General features: G+C 56.0%; 7 protein-coding genes across 7 annotated transcripts; 3 read left to right on the top strand and 4 right to left on the bottom strand.

Annotated features, from left to right (window-relative positions):
• Positions 1-1,372: 1,372 nt before the first annotated feature.
• Positions 1,373-2,991, bottom strand: UV8b_02260 (uncharacterized protein; the record flags this gene model as incomplete). The annotated part of the gene is made up of 3 exons (XM_043139758.1): positions 1,373-2,213; positions 2,337-2,633; positions 2,744-2,991. 3 exons carry the CDS (start codon positions 2,989-2,991, stop codon positions 1,373-1,375), a joined length of 1,386 nt encoding a protein of 461 aa, XP_042995692.1.
• Positions 2,992-3,557: 566 nt separating this feature from the next.
• On the bottom strand, positions 3,558-4,606 carry UV8b_02259 (uncharacterized protein; the record flags this gene model as incomplete). The annotated part of the gene is made up of 3 exons (XM_043139757.1): positions 3,558-3,974; positions 4,062-4,271; positions 4,406-4,606. 3 exons carry the CDS (start codon positions 4,604-4,606, stop codon positions 3,558-3,560), a joined length of 828 nt encoding a protein of 275 aa, XP_042995691.1.
• A 679-nt stretch (positions 4,607-5,285) lies between these two features.
• Positions 5,286-8,785, top strand: UV8b_02258 (uncharacterized protein; the record flags this gene model as incomplete). The annotated part of the gene is made up of 3 exons (XM_043139756.1): positions 5,286-6,084; positions 6,158-6,665; positions 7,099-8,785. The coding sequence occupies 3 exons, from the start codon at positions 5,286-5,288 to the stop codon at positions 8,783-8,785; spliced, it is 2,994 nt and encodes a 997-aa protein (XP_042995690.1).
• A 1,034-nt stretch (positions 8,786-9,819) lies between these two features.
• Positions 9,820-13,220, bottom strand: UV8b_02257 (uncharacterized protein; the record flags this gene model as incomplete). Its single annotated transcript, XM_043139755.1, has 3 exons — positions 9,820-9,881; positions 9,950-10,468; positions 10,568-13,220. The coding sequence occupies 3 exons, from the start codon at positions 13,218-13,220 to the stop codon at positions 9,820-9,822; spliced, it is 3,234 nt and encodes a 1,077-aa protein (XP_042995689.1).
• A 763-nt stretch (positions 13,221-13,983) lies between these two features.
• Positions 13,984-14,779, top strand: UV8b_02256 (uncharacterized protein; the record flags this gene model as incomplete). The annotated part of the gene is made up of 4 exons (XM_043139754.1): positions 13,984-14,050; positions 14,288-14,428; positions 14,529-14,630; positions 14,742-14,779. The coding sequence occupies 4 exons, from the start codon at positions 13,984-13,986 to the stop codon at positions 14,777-14,779; spliced, it is 348 nt and encodes a 115-aa protein (XP_042995688.1).
• A 635-nt stretch (positions 14,780-15,414) lies between these two features.
• Positions 15,415-16,568, bottom strand: UV8b_02255 (uncharacterized protein; the record flags this gene model as incomplete). Its single annotated transcript, XM_043139753.1, has 3 exons — positions 15,415-15,528; positions 15,597-16,240; positions 16,316-16,568. 3 exons carry the CDS (start codon positions 16,566-16,568, stop codon positions 15,415-15,417), a joined length of 1,011 nt encoding a protein of 336 aa, XP_042995687.1.
• Positions 16,569-17,110: 542 nt separating this feature from the next.
• On the top strand, positions 17,111-18,032 carry UV8b_02254 (uncharacterized protein; the record flags this gene model as incomplete). Its single annotated transcript, XM_043139752.1, has 4 exons — positions 17,111-17,130; positions 17,232-17,459; positions 17,645-17,777; positions 17,892-18,032. 4 exons carry the CDS (start codon positions 17,111-17,113, stop codon positions 18,030-18,032), a joined length of 522 nt encoding a protein of 173 aa, XP_042995686.1.
• Between the last annotated feature and the right edge of the window lie 3,870 nt (positions 18,033-21,902).

The following is a 21,902-nucleotide window of genomic DNA, read 5'->3' as shown; positions in this document are numbered from 1 at the left end:
CTAATATATAGAGGCCCTTTAGTATTACTCTAAATTCATTAAGGAACAAACGACTTAACAGATATAGCAAATATTTAAGCTCACTAAGGCTTTCACGCGCAATATATCGGCTCTATAATAACTCACTAATGCGATTAACTGTACCTCAACCATTACTATTGTAGAGTCTCTTCGACTCCTAAGTAGCTAATATTAACTCCTAAGATAAAAAAGAGATTAGCAACTTTAACTCCTAAGATGATAAAAAAGAGACTTCGATTAGTAAAACGAACGACCTATATACTATCTCCATTAGTAACCCTAATAAAGTCGACTCAACTACCTACCGCTCCCTTACGACTGGAATCCCCACTATATGATAATGCCTACTTCGATGAGGCTTGGGGTAATAGGTAGGAATAGAACTTAGGCGTTAAGGATAATTAAGTTACTTACGATCCGTGCATAGCGAGGATACTGATTTTTTGATGGGCAGCACTTATCATATGTTACTTATGTGACACCCTCACGTGACAATACCTATATATATATACGCATAGATTAGCTCCCCATAGACATTAGCTAGAGAGAAGAACCAAGCCTATTACAACACACACTCTGACCTCATTGATCGTGACACGTCGTCAGCCGTCGCCAGCTGTCGCCAGCTGTTACCAGCTCTTCGTCTCCGTTGTTTGCAAACAGCACGTGCCGCGGGCGACGAAAGAAATGCCAGCGCATTTTCCGTGCCGGCAACAGAAACCTGTCAAGAACACGACGCGCAGACTTACTCAACAGACGATGTGGACAATGATAAGAATTAAGGGTCGACAAAAGCTGGCACAAGATCTGCCTTCTGAGCCCGAGGCCCGAAGGACGGGGGGAAAGGGCCCAGGCGGACGCCGACCCCTCCTCCTGCTCCTGCCTTGTTCTTAATGGCGCCTCGCTGCTGCCTTTGACGCCGCCCGAAGCCCCCCGGCCCCTTGTTCTGCCTTTTGTCCTTTCCAACCATGGCTTTTCAATGGCTTTTCAATGGCTTTTGAGTTGACACCAGCCATGGGGCCATGGACCGGCCCAGAACGGATGATCCATCGAGGCGGGCCAAAAGTGGCGGCAGCTTGTCACCTCAGCATTGGCTTCGGACAAATCGGACGTGAGACGTCGACAAAACCCCACCAAAAGGAGTCGGAGTCGGGGGGGGGGGGCCTGTGCATCCATCGTATCGGGGCTGGGTTCTCTTTGTGCCGGTTGCTACGTTTGGGAAAAGTTTGAAAAAAAAAAAAAAAAAAAAAAGCGCGAGAAAGAAGAAGACGAGGAAAAATAAAGAAGAGGAGGGTTGGGGAGGGGGAGTCGGCAGCCATCGTGGGATTGCAAGGCATCAAACTTCAAAGCTCTATCTGGAACCGTCCCCAGCAGCTGCCGCCGCCGCCCTGCCACTGCTCAGCAACCAGCTTCGCGACGCGTCCACGCCTTCGTTCCGCAGCGCCCAGACCACCGCGTCGACAACATCGTCCACAATCACCGCCGGCCTGTACCGCGGTTCCTTCTCGGCCGGCGTCTCCTTCCAGACGCCTGTCCGCACCAATATCGACACCCATTCCGTCCCGTCGTCAGGAGCAAACTCATTGGCACCCCGTATGTCGCTCTCGGGGTTGTCGCCAATCATGTAGACGCGCCGCAGGGGGGCACCGCCGCGGCTCTGAGCAAGTAGTCTTTTGTGCGCGTAGTCGTAGGTAAAGAACGAGGGTTTGCCGAGCGCCCGATACTGGAGCTCGGCGCCGTTGGTGACGGCCGCCCACACCCCCCGTAGGGCGTCGACGAAAGCCCCCGTGCCGAATCTGTTGACGGGGTATTCGGTCTTCCAGACGAGGTCGAGGTTGGAGATCCACAGCTCGGGCTGGCCATCCTGCTGCCATCCTTGGTTCGGCAGCGAGCCGTCGCCGTTCTTGTCGGAAATCGTGCCCAGGTAGCCCTTGTGCGAGACCAGAAGATCATGGACCACCTGGATATCCAGCGACCAGTCCCTGGGGTCGTTCCACACCAGGATCTTGTCAATCTTCAGAGCGTCACTGGGCACTTCCTTGCAGTAGGCATCTTGAACCGCCGAGGCGGATTTGCCCGACGGCAAGGGCCTGAAGCGAGAGTGAAGCGAGTCCTTCAAGGTGTCAAACGGGTAGAGGCTGTCGTTGTCGTGAATCAAGTCTGCCGGCGTGACGGCTCGTGAAAAGCCATATCTGCCCATCAACCCACGTCAGCCTAAGCCCACCATTCTCCAGCAAACAAGTCGCCACGTTTCTCCTCCCGATCCCATCAACCGATTGATTGCAGGAGGACAAGGGGAAGAAGGGGCGACGTACTCGTTGGCGACTTGTCGCGCCGTCTCGGGATGCGACCCCGTTATCAAGACCGTCTGGTTCTTCGCTTCATCTGCCCATCCGCGCATAGGCGTGTGCGATAGGACGACCCTGTTCCGGATGACGTCCTCGCCTGCCGACAGCCCCAGGCGCTTCGTCAACGAAGCCGCCTTGGCGTCCTCGTGAGCGCCTCCGCCATTGGTGAGGAAGAGATAGCGGACGTGCTGGGAGCGTATGCTGCGCAGCATGTCCCGAGCGCCGGGTATGGCCTGCCCGCCGCGGTACAACACGCCGTCGATGCTAGATGCGTTTTCCCCGTCATTAGCGGAGAGCTCCTTGCTCCGGCCCCGTTTTCCAGGAAAAAACGAAAAAACTCCTCGCATGTTGTTGGCTGAGAGACGGAAACCTACTCAAACGCAAAGGCGATTTCCGAAAGGGCATCGCGCTTCTGGCCTGGCCTGGGGGTCGTCGATTCGCTTCTTGCCAGCGAGGTGTTTCTCTCCGCCGAGCGAGCTGTGCTCTTGAATCCCCTCCATTGGCGGTAAGCCAAACGCGCCAGTCCGTTGACTTGGCCGAGGGGGATATGTGCGCGGCGAAGAGGTCGGGCCGTCGATGCAGCCAGCGCTGACTGTCCTGCACATAACCCTGCGAGAGACATTGCTGCCCGTCATTCCGGCACCTCGGCAAATTTGTCCGTTGTTTTCTTCTTCTTTCCGGATGCGTCTGTTCTTTGACGCAGGGGCACTTCTAGCTGCTGTGGAGCATTGGAGAGATCCGCCACGAGGTCTGAAGATGGCCACAGCCTGCAAAGGCACAGATGTTGCGAGTGGGTTGGAGCTTCCAGACCAGACCCATCAGGAGCTTCCCCCGGCATGTGGGGGATGGGGAGGACATGGGAGTCGCCGTGACAATCGACAAATCAATCAGGGACATTTCAGGATATGAGCCTGGGACAAAGTGGAAAATAAGATGAGTGCACTTGGTAATGGAATAGCGCGAGCTTTGCCATGTACGGAGTACTACGTTCAACCCCGTGCCTGGTGCCTGTTTCGGGGAACAACTTGACGGGAATTGAGTTGACGGACCACCAGCCTGGCTTGATACAAAGTCCAAATTCGCCAGATTTCTTTCTCTTACATTGCTACATTTACACAAGCACGCCGCTTCCATTTCCATCCCAAGAATCGCTCACGACGCCCTGGAAAGCCACTGTCACCGGGCTTGTTACTTTTTCCAGTCCTTCATGTGATCCAAAATCACCTTTGCTGCTTGGTCTGGTGAATGCTGACGTCCCAGCGCCTCGACAAAGTCCCCCTCGGGATCCATGAGATAGAAGTAGATGCTGTGGTCAACCAGGTAGTCCTGGCCGGGCTTCACGTTCTTCGGGGTGCTGAAATACACCCTGTATTTCTTGCACAGGTCCTTGATCTGGTCGTAGGTGCCGGTGAGGCCAATCAACTCTTGGTGAAACTCGACCAGGTAGCTCTTGAGAGCCGGGGGGTCGTCGCGTTGGGGGTCGCATGTGATGAAGATTGGCAAGAGGGCCCCGGGGGCCTTTTCGTGAACAATATCAATCATCCGGGCCATCTTGTCGAGCTCCTCGGGGCAGATATCGGGGCATCGGGTGAATCCAAAGTAAACCTAAGAAAAGCCAGCAGCGACCATCAGCCCCCGTCGACGAACGTGAGGTGAGGGCTTTGCGATGCGCCGCAAGGGTAAAAGACGTACCAGAGAGTATTTTCCCTTCATCATGTCGCTGGTAAATGGCCTGCCGTGTTGGTCGACAAGCTCAAACGGCCCGCCCACCTTGGGCCGGCCAACTCCCTTGGACGCATCGGCTATTCTCTTCCTCTGCATTCGCCCCTTTTCATACTCAAAGTACCAGACCAACGCACCACAGGTCGCGACAAACACAGCGCCGGCCTTCCAGGAAAAGGGCTGCCAACCAGGTCGCATGTTAGCCTTTTCTTTTTCTTTTTTTTTCTTTTTTTTTTCTTTTTTTTTTTTTTTTGTTGGGGGGTAACATCCCTCCCCCGAGAGGGTGGGCGGCTGCGGAAAGGGACATGACGTACGCCGGTGCTATGTCTGCTCTTGGCCTGCTCGACCGTCTTGTATACCGTCCGTCTCTGTACGATAGGCTGCCGGTTGGGGACCTGAGCGCGCACCAGGTTGGGACGAGCAAGCTTTGGCAGGAAAGCGCTGCCGCAGAGACAACGCCGGCAACTTGCGAACGCGCCCTGGAGGGCTCTTGAGGTCGACATCTGGTGAGCCATTGCGACTTGCGAGCTGCTTGGTGGAAAATTGGTGGACAAGGCGAGTCCGAGGGCAGAGAGAGCTCTGGCCGCGAGGATGGTTGCACGTTGACGAAGAGAGGATGTGGTGACGGAACTAGGGTTGCCTTGGCCTTGCGAAACAAGGTTGGATGCATTCAATGTTGCTTCCAGAGTCTGTCTGTCTGTCTGGCACACTGGGTCCAGCGAAAATTTGTCCACATTGACATCAGTCTGGTACCTGGTACTTGACGCCTGTCAGAGCACGACATCAGCCCAACTCCCAGCATGTAACATGCTACCTAGGCGCTGACAGGCAGGGACTTTTAGGGACCCCCAGCCCCGTAGACGTGCTGTGAGTGACAGATGACAGACGCGCGCCCACTCTTCCGCACACAGCACTGGGGAGGAGCCACGGCCTGAATTGATTCTGGACCAGACATACAGTACCAGTACCAGTCTGCCAAGCCCTTTGCAACCCGCATTGACACCAACAACCAACCAACCAACCAACCCGACGAACCGCAACGCAACGGAACGCAACGCCAGCGACTCTGGGGTTCGCGCGGCCGCTTCTTCCCACACAACAAACAAAAAACAAACACAAACGCAAACAAAATGATTCGCTTTCCATAGTAGCCGCGGCCAGGGGATCACGTCTTTTTTGCGCGGACGGGCTGACATGGACCCCGTTGATGAGGATCGCGTCCGCTACGAGTCCGCCCGCCATACCGACGAGGCAGAATACCTAGCCAGCTTGCCTCGAAAACCAGCTTTCGATGCTGCGTCGGCATCGTGGAAGTCGTCGCCCGCTGCACTCCCATCCACAGAGACATCAGACCCAGGAGCCTCGACAGCATCTTGGAGCCAAGCCAGCAAGAAAAAGGGTACAGCCTCGACAGTCAAGAAGGCTCCGAAAAGACCCAAGCACGGCAGCGCGAAGAAGGGCAAACGGCCCAGAACGGCATCAGCCGCCGCGGGGTTGGATGAAGCGTCTGGCGAGGACGGGTCAGACAATGGACCGTACTGCATCTGCCGTGGCCCCGACGACCACCGCTGGATGATTTGCTGCGAGAAGTGCGAGGACTGGTTTCACGGAGAATGTGTCGACATCAGCAAGGACGTCGGAGAAGGTCTTGTCGAAAAGTTCATCTGTCCGCGCTGTTCGACGGCTCATTCGACAACCCTTTACAAGAAGACGTGCGCCCTCGAGGGCTGTCGCAAGCCCGCGCGGTTGACGCAACGTCAAGGTCAGGCCAGCGTGTTTTGCTCCGATGAGCACGCGCAGACATGGTGGGAGACGATGGTTGGCAGGCTGCCAAAGGGCAAGGGCAGGGAAGGATTCGATGCCCGACTGACCCAGGATGAGTTTATGGCGCTTCTGGCCAGCAACCTCGGCGCTGTGGACGAGACGGGCATGTGGAAGCTGGCCAGAACGCCATTTTCCGATCCAAAGACCAACGGGGAACATGTCGGCAAAGGTAACTAGGGCTTTGCACGCAAGACCCCCTTTCCCTTTTATACACTTGTATATATATCTCACGCTCGTCACAGAGGCCTCACCGGATCTCTTCAGTGGCGAGGAGAGAAAGTTCCTCGACCGCGCAACCCAGGCTCGCCTCGAGCTGCAAGAGGAGACTCGTCTCTGCCACAAAATGTTTACGCTCATCGATCTCGCCCAGGAGCGGCGCCGTGCCGCCATCACCGCCGGACGTTTTGGCGAGGACATGTGCGGCTACGACTCGCGCCTCGACGGCGTTTCGGCGCGAGACGTCTTTTCCGACTTTGCAAAGTCGCCCGAGGGCGAAGAGGTGTTTCGAAGCGCCAGGCTGGCCGATCCCTTTGGCGAAGACGACCCGGTCCGCGGCATGTGCGAGCGCAAGCGGTGCAAAGCGCACAGCGGGTGGCAGAGGATGCTGCCCTTGGGCATCAAGCACCACATCAGGGAGATGGCCGAGGAGGCGGCCGAGCTGGAGGAGGAGGAGAAGATTGTGCGAGAAGCAGCGGGGGAGAGATGGAAACGAAGGCAAGCCGAGAACAACTGGGTTGAAGTGCTGGACGGGTGAGCTGGAGAGTGGCTCGACGGGTGATGTTGTCCACGAACCAAGCGGCGCGGTGCAGCATGGGCGTTTTTTTATTTATTTCCCTTTGGAACCGGGGAGCGGGTTTTCTGGGATTTTCTGCTTCTTTTTCTTGGTGCTTTCTTTTCTTGTCCAGCTGTCGTGCGTTTCGCGTACTGACAATATGGATGACGCCAATCCGGAGCCCTTCTTCAAGCATCGCCAGCTTTGCCTGCGCCCGTCCTGTCTGACAGACATCCAAGCTGCATGCTGCAAGTGCAAACGGAGGGGCAATGCGGGGCAACGGGCCACGGGCAACGGGCAATTGACCGCAGCCCCGCCCCGCCCCGCCCCGCCCCGCCTACTTTTCTTTTTTCCCTTGATGCTGGTGGTTCCAGCTTGTTCTGAATCAGCAACAACTGCTGACCAAGCAAGCCGCGACCCCGTGCCAAAGAGCTTCCAAACAGAACAAGCAAAAGCAGCAGCAGCAGCAGCAGCAGCAGCAGCAGCAGCAGCATCAGCAGACGAGAAGAGCAAAGCAGCACTTGAAAGCTCCAGCTTTTCACGCGACCAGACACTCTCCCTCCCCGCCGTCTTCGCCATGGCCTCCCATCACCCCGGCGAGCAAGACGACGTCGACGAGATGCTCGCGGCCGACGACGCGGCCGAGGAAATCGAAATCGGCCACCAGGACGGCCACGCCGGCGCCGACGCCGACGACGACGCCGACGCCGACGTGCCGATGGACTCGGACGCCGAGGAGGAGCTGGTCCTGCGCAGCGACGCCATCGCCTACTTTGACCTGCCGCGCGACTCGCTCTTCGCCATCGCCCAGCACCCCGTGCACGCGAGCCTGGTCGCCGTGGGCGGCTCCGCCGGCCCGGAGGACGACGCCCCCGGCGCGGGATACCTGCTGGACACGTCGGCCGCGGAGCCGCCGCCCGTCCTGCCGGCCAGCTACGCCAGCGACCCCGCCGCCGCCGCCGCCGCCGCCGCCGCCCGCCGCGCCACCCCGCTGCGCAGCCTGTTCTCGCTCGACGGCCACACCGACTCCATCAACGCGCTGGCCTGGACGCTCCCGCGCGGCGACTACCTCCTCAGCGGGGGGCTCGACGGCCGCGTCAAGGCCTGGCGGACCCAGCTGCGCCCCGGCGCCGGCGTCGCCGCGGCCCCCCTCGGCGAGGCCCGCGAGGTCGACGAGGTCAACTGGATTGCGCCGTGCCCGTCGCCCCGCAGCCCCGACACGTTTGCCGTCGGCGCGTCCGACGGCTCCGTCTGGGTCTACGCCGTCGACGCGCCCGGCGCGGCCGGCCCCCTGCGCATCCTGCAGAGCTACTTCCTGCACACGGGGCCCTGCACCGCCGGCGCCTGGACCCCCGACGGCCGCCTCCTCGCCACCGTGTCGGAAGACGCCAGCCTCTACGTCTGGGACGTCTTTGGCGACAGCAACGGCGGGGCCGTCGTCTCCCTCACCGGCGCCGACCAGCGCTTCCAAGTCCCCGGCGGGCTGTACTCGGTCGCCGTCGACCCAAGGGGCGCCTTTGTCGCCGTCGGAGGCGCCGCCGGCGCCGTCAAGGTCGTTTCCCTGCCCCGGCCGCCCTCGGCGCAGCCACCATCCCGCGGGGCCAAGCCGTCGTCGTCGTCGTCGTCGGACCCCACAGCCGGCGGTGGGCAGATCCTCGCCTCCCTGCACACCCAGAGCGACAGCATAGAGTCGCTCGCCATCTCGCTCACCTCCTCCGCCCCGCCCACCACCCTCCTTGCCGCCGGCTCCGTCGACGGCTCCATCTGCGTCTACGACGCCACCCGGCGGTTCGCCGTGCGACGGCACATCTCCGGCGCCCACGAGGAGCACTCCGTCGTCGAGCTGGACTTTGTCAGCAACTCGTGGCTGCTCACCAGCTGCGGCATGGACGGCGTCGTCCGCAGATGGGACCTGAGGAGCGGCGGCGCCACGGGCACCAATGCCGCCGGCGCGACGGACACGGGCTTGCACAAGGAGTGGAGGGGCCACAGGGGCGATGGCGAGGGCGGCGGCGTCTTGGGTTTTGTGCAGGGGGGGACTGGCGAGAGGATTGTCACGGCTGGCGACGACGGCGTGTCGCTGGTGTTCGAGGCCTAGCAGCAGGAGAAACTGAGTGGGTTGTCACGGCTGGCGACGACGGCGTGTCGCTGGTGTTCGAGGCCTAGCAGCAGAAGAAACTGAGAGATTGTCACGGCTGGCGACGACGCCGTGCCGCTGGTTTTCGAGGCCTAGCAGCAGAAGAAACTGAGAGAATGTCACGGCTGGCGACGACGGCACGTCGCTGGTTTCTTAGGCCTAGCAGCAGAAGAAACGGAGAGAATGTCACGGCTGGCGACGACGCCGTGCCGCTGCTCGTAGAGGCTCGACATCAGAGGGAGACTTTAGCCACGATACGCTGGTTTTCGACGCTTAGCATCTAGAGTTTTCTTGGTCCAGCCCGGACCTTTGGGCCGTTTATATCAAGGGAAAGAAGAAACGAAAGGGAAAAAAAAAAGGCAAAAAGAAAAATAACTGTAAAAAAAAGATTCACGTGGCGACGGCATCATCAGCATCATTATGAACAACTTAACTCGGGCAACTTGCAACTTGCATTACCCACTGCCCACACTCTACGCTAGCTTCGTCCTCTATCTATTCTTTTCTTCCCCAATGTTGAGATGAGCCGTTGAGACCTTCTCGGTAGCCAAAAATGCCCGACGCCATAGATGTTGAATTGCGTACCAAACCCAACCCCCCTTCCTGCCCCCCTCCCAATGACACCAAGAAAGACGACAGTGCAAACCACCCAAGGGCTTATAGAACAGAAAAGATCATCACGACAACTCCTCCTTCTCTACAGACAACGAATATGTGCAAAAAATGCCCAACGTGCCCCTGGTCTATCTCTAAGTGTGCAATAGGTGCGATACACCCAGTCTTGCAGAATTGGCAAAACAGATGCAAGATATGCAAGTGTATAATCGCAGTGCAACATTGGTATTCCACCGGCATCTAAAAACGAAGCGCACAAAGAGGAAAAAGTACAAGCAAAGGATCAGACACGCAGCGTTTCGAGGAAAAAAAACTCTCAACACAACTACCCTATAGACCAAATAATTATGCTCCTGGCGTGGGGGGAAAAAAAGGCAAACTCATGATTGAGTGGTATCCTCGACAGGAGGACAGGTGCAGAACAAGTTGGTGTCGCCGTAGGCTGGCATTCAGGTTAGCGTCCAAGAGGTTCCCCAACAAATAAAAAGAGGGGAAATTTCACACACGTACTGTCATCGACACGAGTCACTGTAGGCCAAAACTTCTTCTCCATCAGGTAGGAAAGAGGGTAGGCGGCTTTCTGGCGCGAGTACGGCCGATCCCACTTGCCCTCGCCGTCGCCCACGATGAGATCCTTCTGGGTGTGCGGTGCATTGCGGAGAACGTTTCCTTGGCGAGGCTGGCTTCCATCTTCAATCTCGCGTATCTCCTTACGGATGCTGATCAGGGCCTCGGCAAAGCGGTCAAGCTCCTCCTTGCTTTCGCTTTCCGTCGGTTCGACCATGAGCGTGTTGGGTACAGGCCAGCTCATGGTGGGAGCATGAAAGCCATAATCCTGCAGGCGCTTGGCAATGTCAATGGCCTCGACGCCCGCAGTTTCACGGAAAGGTCGCGCATCAATGATGAACTCGTGCGCGCAGCGACCGTTGTCGTTGGTATAAAGAATGGGGTAATGGTCCTTTAGGCGGGCGAGCAAGTAATTGGCATTGAGGAGAGCCATGCTGGTAGCCTTTCGGAGGCCCTTGTCTCCTGCATCACATTGTTAGCACATCCGATATTCCCCTTCTCTTTTCCTTCTCCTGTGTGCAAAGACCCTCCCAGGGAGAGGGGAAATTAACAGCAGCTTACCCATAGTAGCAATGTACGCCCAGCTGATGGGTACAATGCTAGCACTACCATAAGAAGCGCTCGCAACGGGAGTCTGGCTGGACTTGTGCGGGAGAAAGGGCTCGAGGTGGGACTTGACGCAAATGGGGCCAACACCGGGACCGCCACCCCCGTGAGGGATACAGAAAGTCTTGTGAAGGTTGAGATGGCAAACATCGGCGCCAAGAGCTCCCGGCGACGTAAGGCCAATCTGAGCATTCATGTTGGCGCCGTCCATGTATACCTGGCCGCCGTGAGCGTGCACAATCTCGCAGGCTTTGCGGACACCGGGCTCGAAAACACCAAACGTGCTGGGATAGGTAACCATGAAGGCCCCAAGCTCCTGCTCATGCTTCTTACACTTGGCCTCAAGATCAGCCAGGTCAAGGTTGCCGGTCGTGGTGTCGCACTTGACAGGAACAACACGCATGCCTGCCATGGCGGCAGAGGCGGGATTCGTGCCGTGGGCAGACACAGGGATCAGGCAGATGTCACGCTTGGGCCCAGGCTGCTGCTCGTGGAACTTGCGGATGGCTCGCAGCCCGGCAAACTCTCCCTGAGCACCAGAGTTGGGCTGCAGAGAAGTGGCATCCATGCCGGTCAGAGCAGCGAGCTGCGACGCAGTGGCAGCGAACAGCCCCTTGTAGCCCCTGAAGGAGTGGAAGGGAGCATGAGGGTGGATGTTGGAGCTCAGTTCGTGGCCTATGAGTTCCATTTGGGTTGTACCGTTGAGCTTCATGGTGCAAGAGCCCAGAGGAATCATGGAGTGGACCAGCGAGAGATCCTTGGACTGCAGCTGGTGAATGTATCGGAGCATTTCGGTCTCGCTGTGGTACGAGTTGAAGACTGGATGGGTCAGGTAGCTGGACTCTCGGCGGACAGCATCGGGAATCTCCTTGACAATCTCGTCCGACGTTGGTTTCCAGCCCTCGGACCAGAATTTTCTGGCAACCTCGATATCCGGATCGGTTTGGTTTTTCCTGGCAACTGTCTGCAGCGCCTTGACGACGCCGACAAAAGTGTCGAGGTTGAAGGTGGTGGGAACAGCAAGGACAACCTCGTTCTTCGTCGAGGCTTTTCCGCCGCTGATTCCTTGTTTCATGAGCGCCACGTGGAGAGCCTGGGAAGCCTTGGGCTCATTAAAGGTGAGGGCGAGGGTGTCGGACAATACGCGGCCCTTGGGGTCAAGGGTGGCGGTGTCAACTGCGAGGCCGTAGTGCTGAGCGGCAGACTGGATCATGCGAGAGTAACGTAGGTTGTTGACAGCCATCTCCTTGAGCTGCGCGGGACCATGATAAATGGCATACATGGCGGCCATGTTAGCGAGCAAGGCCTGGGCGGTGCAGACATTGCTCGTGGCTTTCTCGCGTCGAATATGCTGCTCGCGGGTCTGAAGAGCCAGTCGAAGTGCGCGATCGCCTGTACGGTCCTTGGAAACGCCAACGATGCGACCGGGCAGACGTCGCTTGCTAGAGTCCCTGACAGCCATGAAAGCTGCGTGCGGGCCACCGAAGCCCAAGGGAACCCCAAACCTCTGAGAGTTACCAAAGGCAACATCGGCTCCCCATTCGCCGGGAGGGGTCAGAAGTGTTAGGGCAGACAAATCCGTGGCGACGCTAAACAGGGTACCTTGTTTATGAGCGACATGGGCGAGTTCACGGAAGTCACCAACACCACCATTGGTGTCGGGATATTGAGCCATGACACCGACGAGGTCATCACCGAGGCCCGCAATCTTTTCAATGGCATCAGAGGCGGACAAGTCCATCATCTCGAGGCGAATGCCGAAGCCCTCGGCTCGGCCCTTCATGACCTGGAAAGTAGTTTCGTGAACGAGGTGCGAGACAACGTAGGTCTTGTCAGGTCGCTTGGCGCGGGATGTCGAAAGATTGCTCAGGGACATGGTCATGGCCTCGGCGGCAGCGGTGCCCTCATCAAGCAAACTGGCGTTGGCAACGGGCAGGCCAGTGAGGTCGGAGATCATGGTCTGGAAGTTGAGCAGTGATTGAAGACGGCCTTGGCTAATCTCGGCCTGGTACGGAGTGTAGCTGGTATACCAGGCAGGGTTTTCAAGAATGTTTCGTTTGATGACCCCGGGGATTTCGACGGGATAATAACCGCCGCCGTTCATCCAAACGAATATTTCGTTCCGAGAGTGCATGGCCTTGAAAGCCTCGGCCACGCCAGCCTCGCTGTAAGTCGTGGGCTGAATGGTCTTTTGGGGAGGAAGCATAATGTCCTCGGGGATGACCTGGGCGAGAAAAGTGTCCAAGGTGTCAACCCCAGGGCCCAAGGCCTTGAGCATGGCGGGAACATCCTCGTCACGGGGCCCAATGTGTCGTGCAGTGAAGTCCATCCATGGCTCAGGATGCTCAGCTTGAGTGTCCTGCATGTCAAGATATATTGGGTCCTGGCGAAGAGACTCCGAGTAAGACCTGCGAGGACTAGCACGGATCCTTGAGCTCCTCCCAGCAGGGTACCTCAAGGCCCTGCTGGTCTGTGAGAAGGCTCTCAGAGCAGTAGGGCGAGCAACTGGAGAGCGCGCAAGCAAGCTGGCTGCCGACACACCGCGGCTAGCAACCGCGAGGCAAGAGCGCGGAAGCGCTCCTCGAGAGAGAGCCAATCTCGAAGCCATGGCTTGCAATGGTCTTTACGACTTGACGTAAAACCCTTGACAGTTTTTTTTTGTTTTTTTTTTGGTTTTTTTTTTTCGAAAATGGAATTTGAGCTTCGTTTACACGAACTGAGGGGAGAGTTTTTGGCAAAGTCGGTGTGCGCCTGAGGGTGTTGCGGTCCTGTCGAGGTCCGGGCGACTACTACCTTCGAGGGTCGAAAGCCGAGAGCGGCGAGACGGGAGGGACCCCTTCAGGCCGGCGGCGGATCTTCCCTTGGGGCCAAAAAAAAAAAAAGGGAAAAAATGGCACAGGGTCAGCCTTGAGGAAGCAAAGTCGGACGTAAGGATGGGAGAGGCAAAATAGAATAGAGTCGTGGGGAAGACGAGGCGGAAAGAAAGAAAGAAACTCCGGCTGTTGGCCAGCTTTATCAGGAACCAATCAACTGCCTGCCTGCCTGCTTGTGACGACGACTTGTGGCTGGTGAGTCGCGCCTGCCAGTGCCTGCCTTCCTGCCTTCTTGTGTCGCCGGGTCCGCGTTATCGGGTACCGCAGGGATTTTTGTTTCTTCCCTTGTCGTTATCGCCCCCAGGGCCCGTCGTTTCGACTCATAGGCATCAACTAAAGGCTAGCTCCAGGCGGAGAGTTTTTTATTTGGGGTTTCACAGGCGCTGGTCTTGAGTGGGGCGATTCCAAACTGTCCATGTCCCCAATTGTTGGTTACCAGGACGGTTCCTGCATCGCAGCTTCCATTTTCCACTGTGGCGTGGCACTGGCACCCCAGCAATGCAAAGCGTGCCACTGCAGGTGGCGGCCACGCCCTACAAACTGACATGGACCGAGGTACCAGACCGTATGTACTATGAGCCTTAAGAGGTAGTATGTGCCTGCAGAGCACCTAAAGCGCAGCTCACTGCACAGTGATGCATCAATCTTTTTATTAGGCTGGGGGCTATCAGGGATGTAGCAACAGCAGGGATCAGAAGATAATCGATAATCCGTGCTTCTGTGGGGCTCGTGACCTACCTGCTTTCTCCTTAAAGGGTTAAAGCACGCTAGAAAAGCTTTTTTTTTTTTTTTTTTCCTCAAGCCGAACCGACCGCAACACCCATCTACGGCCGAAGTCGCCCTTTTTACGTAAATAGCACCAATCGTCCAAACTCGACCCCCCCAGGTGGCCCTTCCTATCCAGACAAGCCATTCACTACGACTTCCAAAATGTTTGGAGGATGTACGTTAGCCACCGTGTCCGCCGCCCCGGTGGCAAACCCAGCATATTCCTAAGGCTCCTCAGCCAGGTCATGGCATGCTGACGCTACCGTCCGATGTAGTCGCCCCCCCGCAACAATCTCGCGAGGAGATCCGCGCCATGGAGGCCGAGGCCACCTTTACCGTGCAGCAAGTTGTCGCAACTGCCTTTATGCTGTATCTCTGTACGTAGCCTGCGGATGGAGCGGATGGAGCGGATGGAGGAGAATGGGGCATCGACAACCATCTGTCTACCGGCCGTGATTGAGGCGTGCTGACAAGGCCGATTCTCATAGCCCCTTTCGCCATTGACATGGCCAGCAGAATCTTTTAAAACCTACCGTGATCCGGCTGAATCGTATCAGGGTCGTCGAGAGAACCGAGCGAGCGCGACTGTTTGATGCACTGCGAGGTTACTCCAGAGGCCGACACATGTGCCATGGTGCTTTGGCTGGGCAAAATTATAGAGCAATTTGCTTGCTCATTGTACGATAGTTTGAGGCGTGCGGGGGGGGGACAAGTCTCCCCTGAGCGAGACCTACCATGCGCATTCATCTGATAGTATTTGGAGAAATCGCTTCCCCGTCTTTCAAAGCTGGAAACGCTTTTTTTTTTCCGTCGCCAGCCCGAGCTTCACCAGTGACCGTTGGGCTGTCATTTGACTTGCTACTCGACTCTTGAGTACTGCAGATCCAAAGTCGATGCAGACCCGGACAAAATCTTTGTTCATTGACCCAACCCAACGCCCAGGCATGCGACCAGCCGTACCAGTTTAACCATTGCCAACAGTCATCTGCCTAGTACCCTTCTGCGTCGCACGCCAAGGCAAAAAGACACCATCTGGATGTCGTTGGTTATACATGTACCCAAACCATATTGACCATCTCCCCTCCCCTTCTTCCCTCCATGCCCATAGCATAGATAGTTACTTAGATCCGGATCCATATATCTACATTGTGCTGGTTGCGCTCATCTTAGTTTCAAGCTACCGTTACGACTCTTCTCCCAGTCTTCAAAGTCGATGCCAAGAGCTTCCAACTCCTTTTTCAAATGCTGCAACTGTTTCTCGTAATCTTCCAGAACCTAAACAAAAAAAAAGAGGTCAGCCTAATATTCGGCACGTTCGTACGAGGAGCCTCGGGGAACCTTACTCGCTTCGCTTTTGCCTCCGTGTCCGGATCGAGACCCTCGCTGTCTTGGCTAGATGGTTTGTCGAGCTCCTTGTTCAAGCGATCCGAGTATCCTCTCAGGACAATCAGGCGACTCCAGAGCTCCTCCTCTCTGGCGCCCAAGGCAGGATCCTGAACCTCCCTCTCCAACGTCTGCAATCGATTCTTCAGGTCATCTTCGTCCCCGCTCAGAGCGTAGCCTCTGTTTCGCAGAATCTGCACCTTGGCCGCCAGAGCCAGACACCGCTCGCTGATGGCATGTTGCCGTCTCCGCGCTGCCAAGGCCCGCACCTCGGTCTCCAGCTCGTGACGCTGCAAAATCGCGTCCAGGCTGCCGTTGATCTGATGCAGGCGCGTGTTGAACTCGGAAATGGCCCGCTTCTGGGTTTTGAGCCGATCGGCAACACCGGCGTATCCCGAGCAAAGGACAGGCATGAAACCCGGCGCGGGCTTGTTCTGCAAGGCTTCCTCCCACTCGCTGGGGTCCTCGTGCGGTTGCGGCTTGTAGAAGGGGATGTGGGCTTCGTCGACTTTGTTGTAAAAGTAGTGCTTGAAGACGCAGTTGGGGTTGGCCGCGTCCCATTTCTCGGTGACGAGCTTGATCTGGTCGAGAATAGGCTTTTGGTCTACCATCATATCATGGTCAGAATGTCTTCACGTTGCAGGTCAGTGAGCTGAGGTCTCGGTGCGGTGCGTCATACGGGGGGTCTCTTTGCCGGGCTGCCACAGTGAGCTTGACAGCTGAGCTTGTGATTGAGCCAGCGCTGGCATCTGTTGAACCTGCTGTTGTTGCCCGCCGATCATGGTGTTGCCCAACGTGCTACCTTGCTGGCCTGGCAGAGTCTGGCCAAAGAAACTGCCCGTCTGTTGGGCAGGCTGCGCCTGCTGAGTGGTTTGCGTTTGACCAAAAAGGCCGCCTGAGCCCAACGGTTTGGGCTGTCCAAAGAGCGACATGGCGATGAGGGATTCGAGGTGGTGCTCCGGTCGAGCTCACCCGCTGGACACACGTGGAGTTGCAGGACCCAAGATATGCGGGCACAATGGCTTGCGTAGCGCGTAATTGGGGCAGGGCAGACGCAATATTCATCCAAGTCGAGAGGACAGCAGCTTGAGAGTCTGTGAACGGAGGAGCCAGGGGCGTAATGAGTTCTGTTTTGGCCGCAGTTGCAGCTTCAAGACCATCAAGACATCCGCATCGATTTATTTGGCGGCAGCGTTTTTGTTGTTACAGTAGCGCGCGCCGGCCGTGCCCTGCCAGAATTGTATTTGATGGCTGCACTCAATACAAGCTATGTACCAGGCTACACCACTGTAAAAGCCGCGCGCACCTGCTGAGTGGCTTGCCTGGCCCAGACTCGCCGAAGCTATTACGGCCAATCACAGTCCTCCGATTCCATTGAACCTCGCCTCAAATCCCAGAACTCGAATTAACCGGCACCAGCTCCGTTCCTCCTCGCCCTCAGTTGGACACCAAGCCATTCGACCGCCCAGACAAGATGTCGACACGACGACCCCAGTATGTCTGCTCCCCGGGCTGTATTTCACAACTTCGTCCCAGCAATTGAGCGGGCCGGAAACCCAAACGCGATGATGGTCCTTGGGCTGACGATGGAACAGATTCCACCAGGAGATTCTCATCGACACCACGCCGCTCCCTAACGATGTACCCGCCGTCAAGGAAATTGGTTCCAGCTCTGCACCTCTATTATCAGCATCCTTCTTCATCGGCGCCCGATGCCGCGACTACAACGATGACTATATGCAGTGCAAGACGGAAAACCCTGGCCGCGGCGAGTTTGACTGTATGAAAGAAGGACGTCGAGTTACTCGCTGTGCCCAGAGCGTGTGCGTAATAGCTTGTTTGTTTCAAGAGTTGCTTCCTCCTGCTTGGTCTCTGCCGTGTTTTTTTTTCTTTTTTTTTAGGGGGGAAGGGGGGGGGGGACCATTATCGCTGCACGACGGGTCAAACCGGCCGCGGCAGATGGAATCAGGCATGTCGACAAAATAGCTGACAGATTCTGCGGGAACAGCCTTTCTGATATAAACACGCACTGCTTGGCCGAGTTCCGCAAGCACTGGGAGTGCCTCGACGACCGAAACCAGCAGCTTTGGCAGTGCCGGCCTGCCGAGTGGAAGCTGAACAAGTGTGTCTTTGAGAACCTGGTGAGCCATCGGGACTCCTTTTCCCCCACCCCATCACGAATCAAATCAAAAATGGCTTTGGTCAAAAAGTCTAGGCAAAACTCGTCCTGGTCCTAACCACGTGATGCTCGGCAGAAATTGGAAAAAAAGATTCCCAACCAGCCCAAAAACGTCACCCCCGTCGAGCTGCGGCAAAAGCAGATCTTTGCTGATGTGCGAATTGGGCCTGGCGACGGCAAGCCTTTTGTTGCAGCACAGTCCGAGACCAGGCAATAGGAAAATCGTGGCGACTTTTGCGGGATGCAGGTGTATTTTTCGACTTGAGTGGATCAATAAACTATGTCAACTCCTTTTTGGCAATGTCCATCCCATCAACGCATTTGCTCTTGGGCGAGGAGTATGGCGGAGAAACAGCCCGCTTAGTGGGCAAAAGAACGCAGCACGCAAACACGGCTGGGGGGAAATCAGTCGCATGGTGACATCCTTATATTGATCTCTACATTGAGCATATCTCCCTGCAGGCGTAATACAGTACGCCGTGATACCAAACCCGGCAAGTCTTGCCACCAACCACAAAGCAGACAGCTTGCCATCTCGAGTGGAAATCAGGCATTGCACGAGGCAGAAATTGCGCTCGCTCGCGGTCAGAACGCACGGGATAATTCTGGTCTCGTTCGTGCCTCGGAGCACTTGGCCAAGGTCCGTCCCTCATCATGCCGTAGAATCCTCCAGGCTCACCTCCTCGCCTCGCTTTGATGCGTAACACAGGTATACGGAACTCACCTTCCTTAGTATGGGCTGCGCTATTAGTCAAAGGTGAGCGAACCAAGTCTTTACTTCCTGAGGAGAGTTTTTTTGCAAGCGGCATGCGCGGCGGGCTATACCCCCCATACCTGCGGCAGATATATCAGCGTTGAGGCAAAATGGCTTATGCTGGAGCCGAGTTCTGCTTCCTTCCTCATTCTTGTACTGGCTGCCTCCTCTTCTGCTGATAGTGCTGGTGATACTAGATTCGACGATGCCGTGGTATGCTGCAGTGTTCAATAACGCCACTGGCCTTGGAACTGTTGGGGTTAATCATGCCACTGTGTAGATGACGCTGTATTTGATGCCTCTTCTTTCTGATCCCAACGATGCTGTATTCAACAATTCTGCATTTGGTATTGCCAATTTTAATAATGCCATTAAATTTGATGCTGCTATTGTCGGTACTACCGCCAGCACCGTCTTTATACAGAGTAGTTCATATATTTATCAAGCATCCATTGTCTACCTTAGGTACCTAGGTTACCTTACAGCCGCATCATATGCACCAGTACTGTAGTATCATCTTTGTCCCAGTGGCATAAGCACTGGATCGTGCAGTCTACCCTGGCGGGAATGTTGTGATAAACTTACCCACAAAGATGGACAAACCTCGGTTTCTTCTATGGCCAACAGCAACCTCGAACCCGCAGCTCCTCACCAACGGCAGAAACGTGTAGATTGCATTCCATCATATGCATGTGATACTTTGAAAGGTTGATATTTGTCACTGCTGGAGAAACAGGTTGCTGAGCAGCTCAAAGTAAATCCCACTACCAAACCTTTACGCGGTCAGTTCAGCATGCCTGGGATCTGTCGCATTTTGCACACTTCTTGCTTGCTGAAAGACTCCAAGTACCATGAAATACGCCCAATCAGTTAAGCGAGCAACTCGGAGTTCGCCTATTAGCGTGGCGATGAGAAGCTGGTGAATTGAAAACTTTGGAACCTTTGCATGCCCAGAGCCTCGGTTGTTCTAGACTCTATAGACTTGCTTAAACCCCCTCTCTTTGACAAAGGCTTATGTACTACCCTTGGCCGAGACGCAGGCTCCTGCAGCCAAGTCAGCAGAGGGCGGCAAGGAGTGACTTGTGATGGACAAAGACTCCCAAGTCCCACGGCAGCGGCGACGTTATTGTTCCCCGAAGTTTCATAACCAACTTTTCAATTCCATTGCGCAATCATGGTACAGTTACCTTGCAACTTGGGGCGTTGCCTTTTCGAATATCCACGGTCGGTTTCCTATTCGTCCTCCTGCTGAGCCCAACCGCCAGATGCGGCCGTTGTTTCAACTCCGCGACGATGTTGTGAAAGACCGATATCCAATGCTTTGATAATTGAACAGTCTTTCAAAACCAGGGGTTTGTTTTCTCTGGCTATGCAGCTTTTGGTACTCTTGGGTGTACACGGTCGGTGATTTGTACTGCACCAGGCTGGGATTATTCCGTGATTGCCAGACCAAGCTTCGGTGTTCCTTTGCTTGTGCGCATAAATCAGAGCATGAGCCAAGCCTCTCCAGACATACTTGGTGCCAGTAGCTGGTCTATTGGTGTCGCGCAATTTGATGCTCTGCAGACTTGGCATGTTGTTGGCAGAGGTCACTTTGTCCAGACACTAAGTTCAACAATGAAATAATGCGACGTGTTTTTCTTGGCAGATTTGGCCCATCCACTTGTTCCCGTCTTTTCGGGGATTGCCAAGAACCTAGATTGCCTTGGCTCAAACACAGACAGGTCACAGTTGCCACTGGAGGGGAGCATCATGCGAGTAGCGGTTTGCTGCTCCTTCATTGAGAAGCAGACGCAAATAGGTGCAGGTGTAATACATAGGGCCACTCGTTGGTCATGAGGCAGCCATCTGCTCAACAGTCACAGCAGGCCAAAGTCGCCACGGGGTCGCGGTTGGAGCCAAGAAAATCGGGGCGTTTGATGGAGGTGGACGAAACAATCCAGCTTGACTGCGGGGAGCTGCCCTGCCCGTCAATGGCCCTTGCGGCAACAATTGCACGGCAGATGCAGCGAACGTCCCCAGTCGTTACATGAAGGATTGTGTGCTTGATCGCTGTGATGTAATGCTGATTGTAGAACAGCATAGTCTTGGGGGCAACACACGCGAGACCAAGTATGACATGTCAAAGTTAGCCTTGTAGCTGACAAGCAATCGGATTTCGGCATCAGACAACGCCCATACGGCGTCAATGGGAAAAGGCCACGCGACACAGTGTCTCGAATGCGTTTCTTGATCGCCAACTCTGCAGCGGAATAGGATGCCGGTCTGAGACAAAGGTAGGTGGCGCTGAGCGAGGACCGATCATCACCGAACGGACAAATCGACGACCCGTCAAACGGCATCAGTTCAGATTTCGGACCTCGTAACCGAATTCGACGGGCGCAGCACCCATGCCTGTGATTTTGCAATCAAATACGTTGTCGAGCAGTTTGCCGATGGTGAGGGTACCGCCAGGTTACCCCTCCTGATTCCTGCGCGCTCGTATACCGAGACAAGACACCCCGTGCCAACTTGGGGATTGCTGGAATCAGCAGTTGCAAATCTACCCGTGCCGTTGTCGTTTCTCACGCCGCCAGCCTGGCAGACCGGGGGGGGGAGGGAGCAGGAGATGATGATGAAGCGGGTTAGTTGACCACTGCTTGCCAAGCCGCCAGATGATGAAGCGGGTTAGTTGGCCACCAGAACTTGCCTTGCTTGCGTCTATACGAAGCGAGAGATTTGAGGGGATGTTTCAGGCACGACCGGCCCCACACCACCTCCGCTGCTTGTTCAGTGGACCTGCAAGAAAACAATGCCATGCACGTTTCTGGTTGGCTGTTTGACTTGAGCTATGTACCGCGCGGGTGCAACACTGCTGCCAGGTACCTGCCGGTAGGTATGTTGGAGGCCAGAGTACGGAGTAGCTGCCCGACGAATGGCTGCGGGCTGGGCGGGAAGGAAAGACCAGGTGAAAGCCAGGAACGAGCGGCTTGCTGAGGAAAGAGCAAACGGACAGGGCGACACCTGGCATCTTGTCTGCCTGCCGCTCTTCGGATGTCACGGGCTTACTATTTTCCTCACGTCGCTGGGCTTGGGCACACTTGATAGAGTAATAGTATCTGAGAGAGCTTCGTGCCTGCCTTCTTCCAACCTGGGTTGGTTGTCCGTGCTCGTCGGCGTGGTTGAGGGCCTCGGTTCACGGGCCAACGCAAGAAACAAAGCCTGGGCTGACACGCGCTGCATCTCCAAACGGCGCCCTCGGCTGTGGGCCATGTTAATCAACCAGCAATATCTCACTTTCGGATGACAGTCGGCGGGAAGGCAAACCAAGGCGCCTATTGCAGTACATACTGC

This window comes from Ustilaginoidea virens, chromosome 2, assembly GCF_000687475.1.
Source record: "Ustilaginoidea virens chromosome 2, complete sequence".
Taxonomy (NCBI): Eukaryota; Fungi; Ascomycota; class Sordariomycetes; order Hypocreales; family Clavicipitaceae; genus Ustilaginoidea; species Ustilaginoidea virens.
Note: the sequence above shows the minus strand (reverse complement) of the source record. Positions and strands in the feature narration are given on the sequence as shown.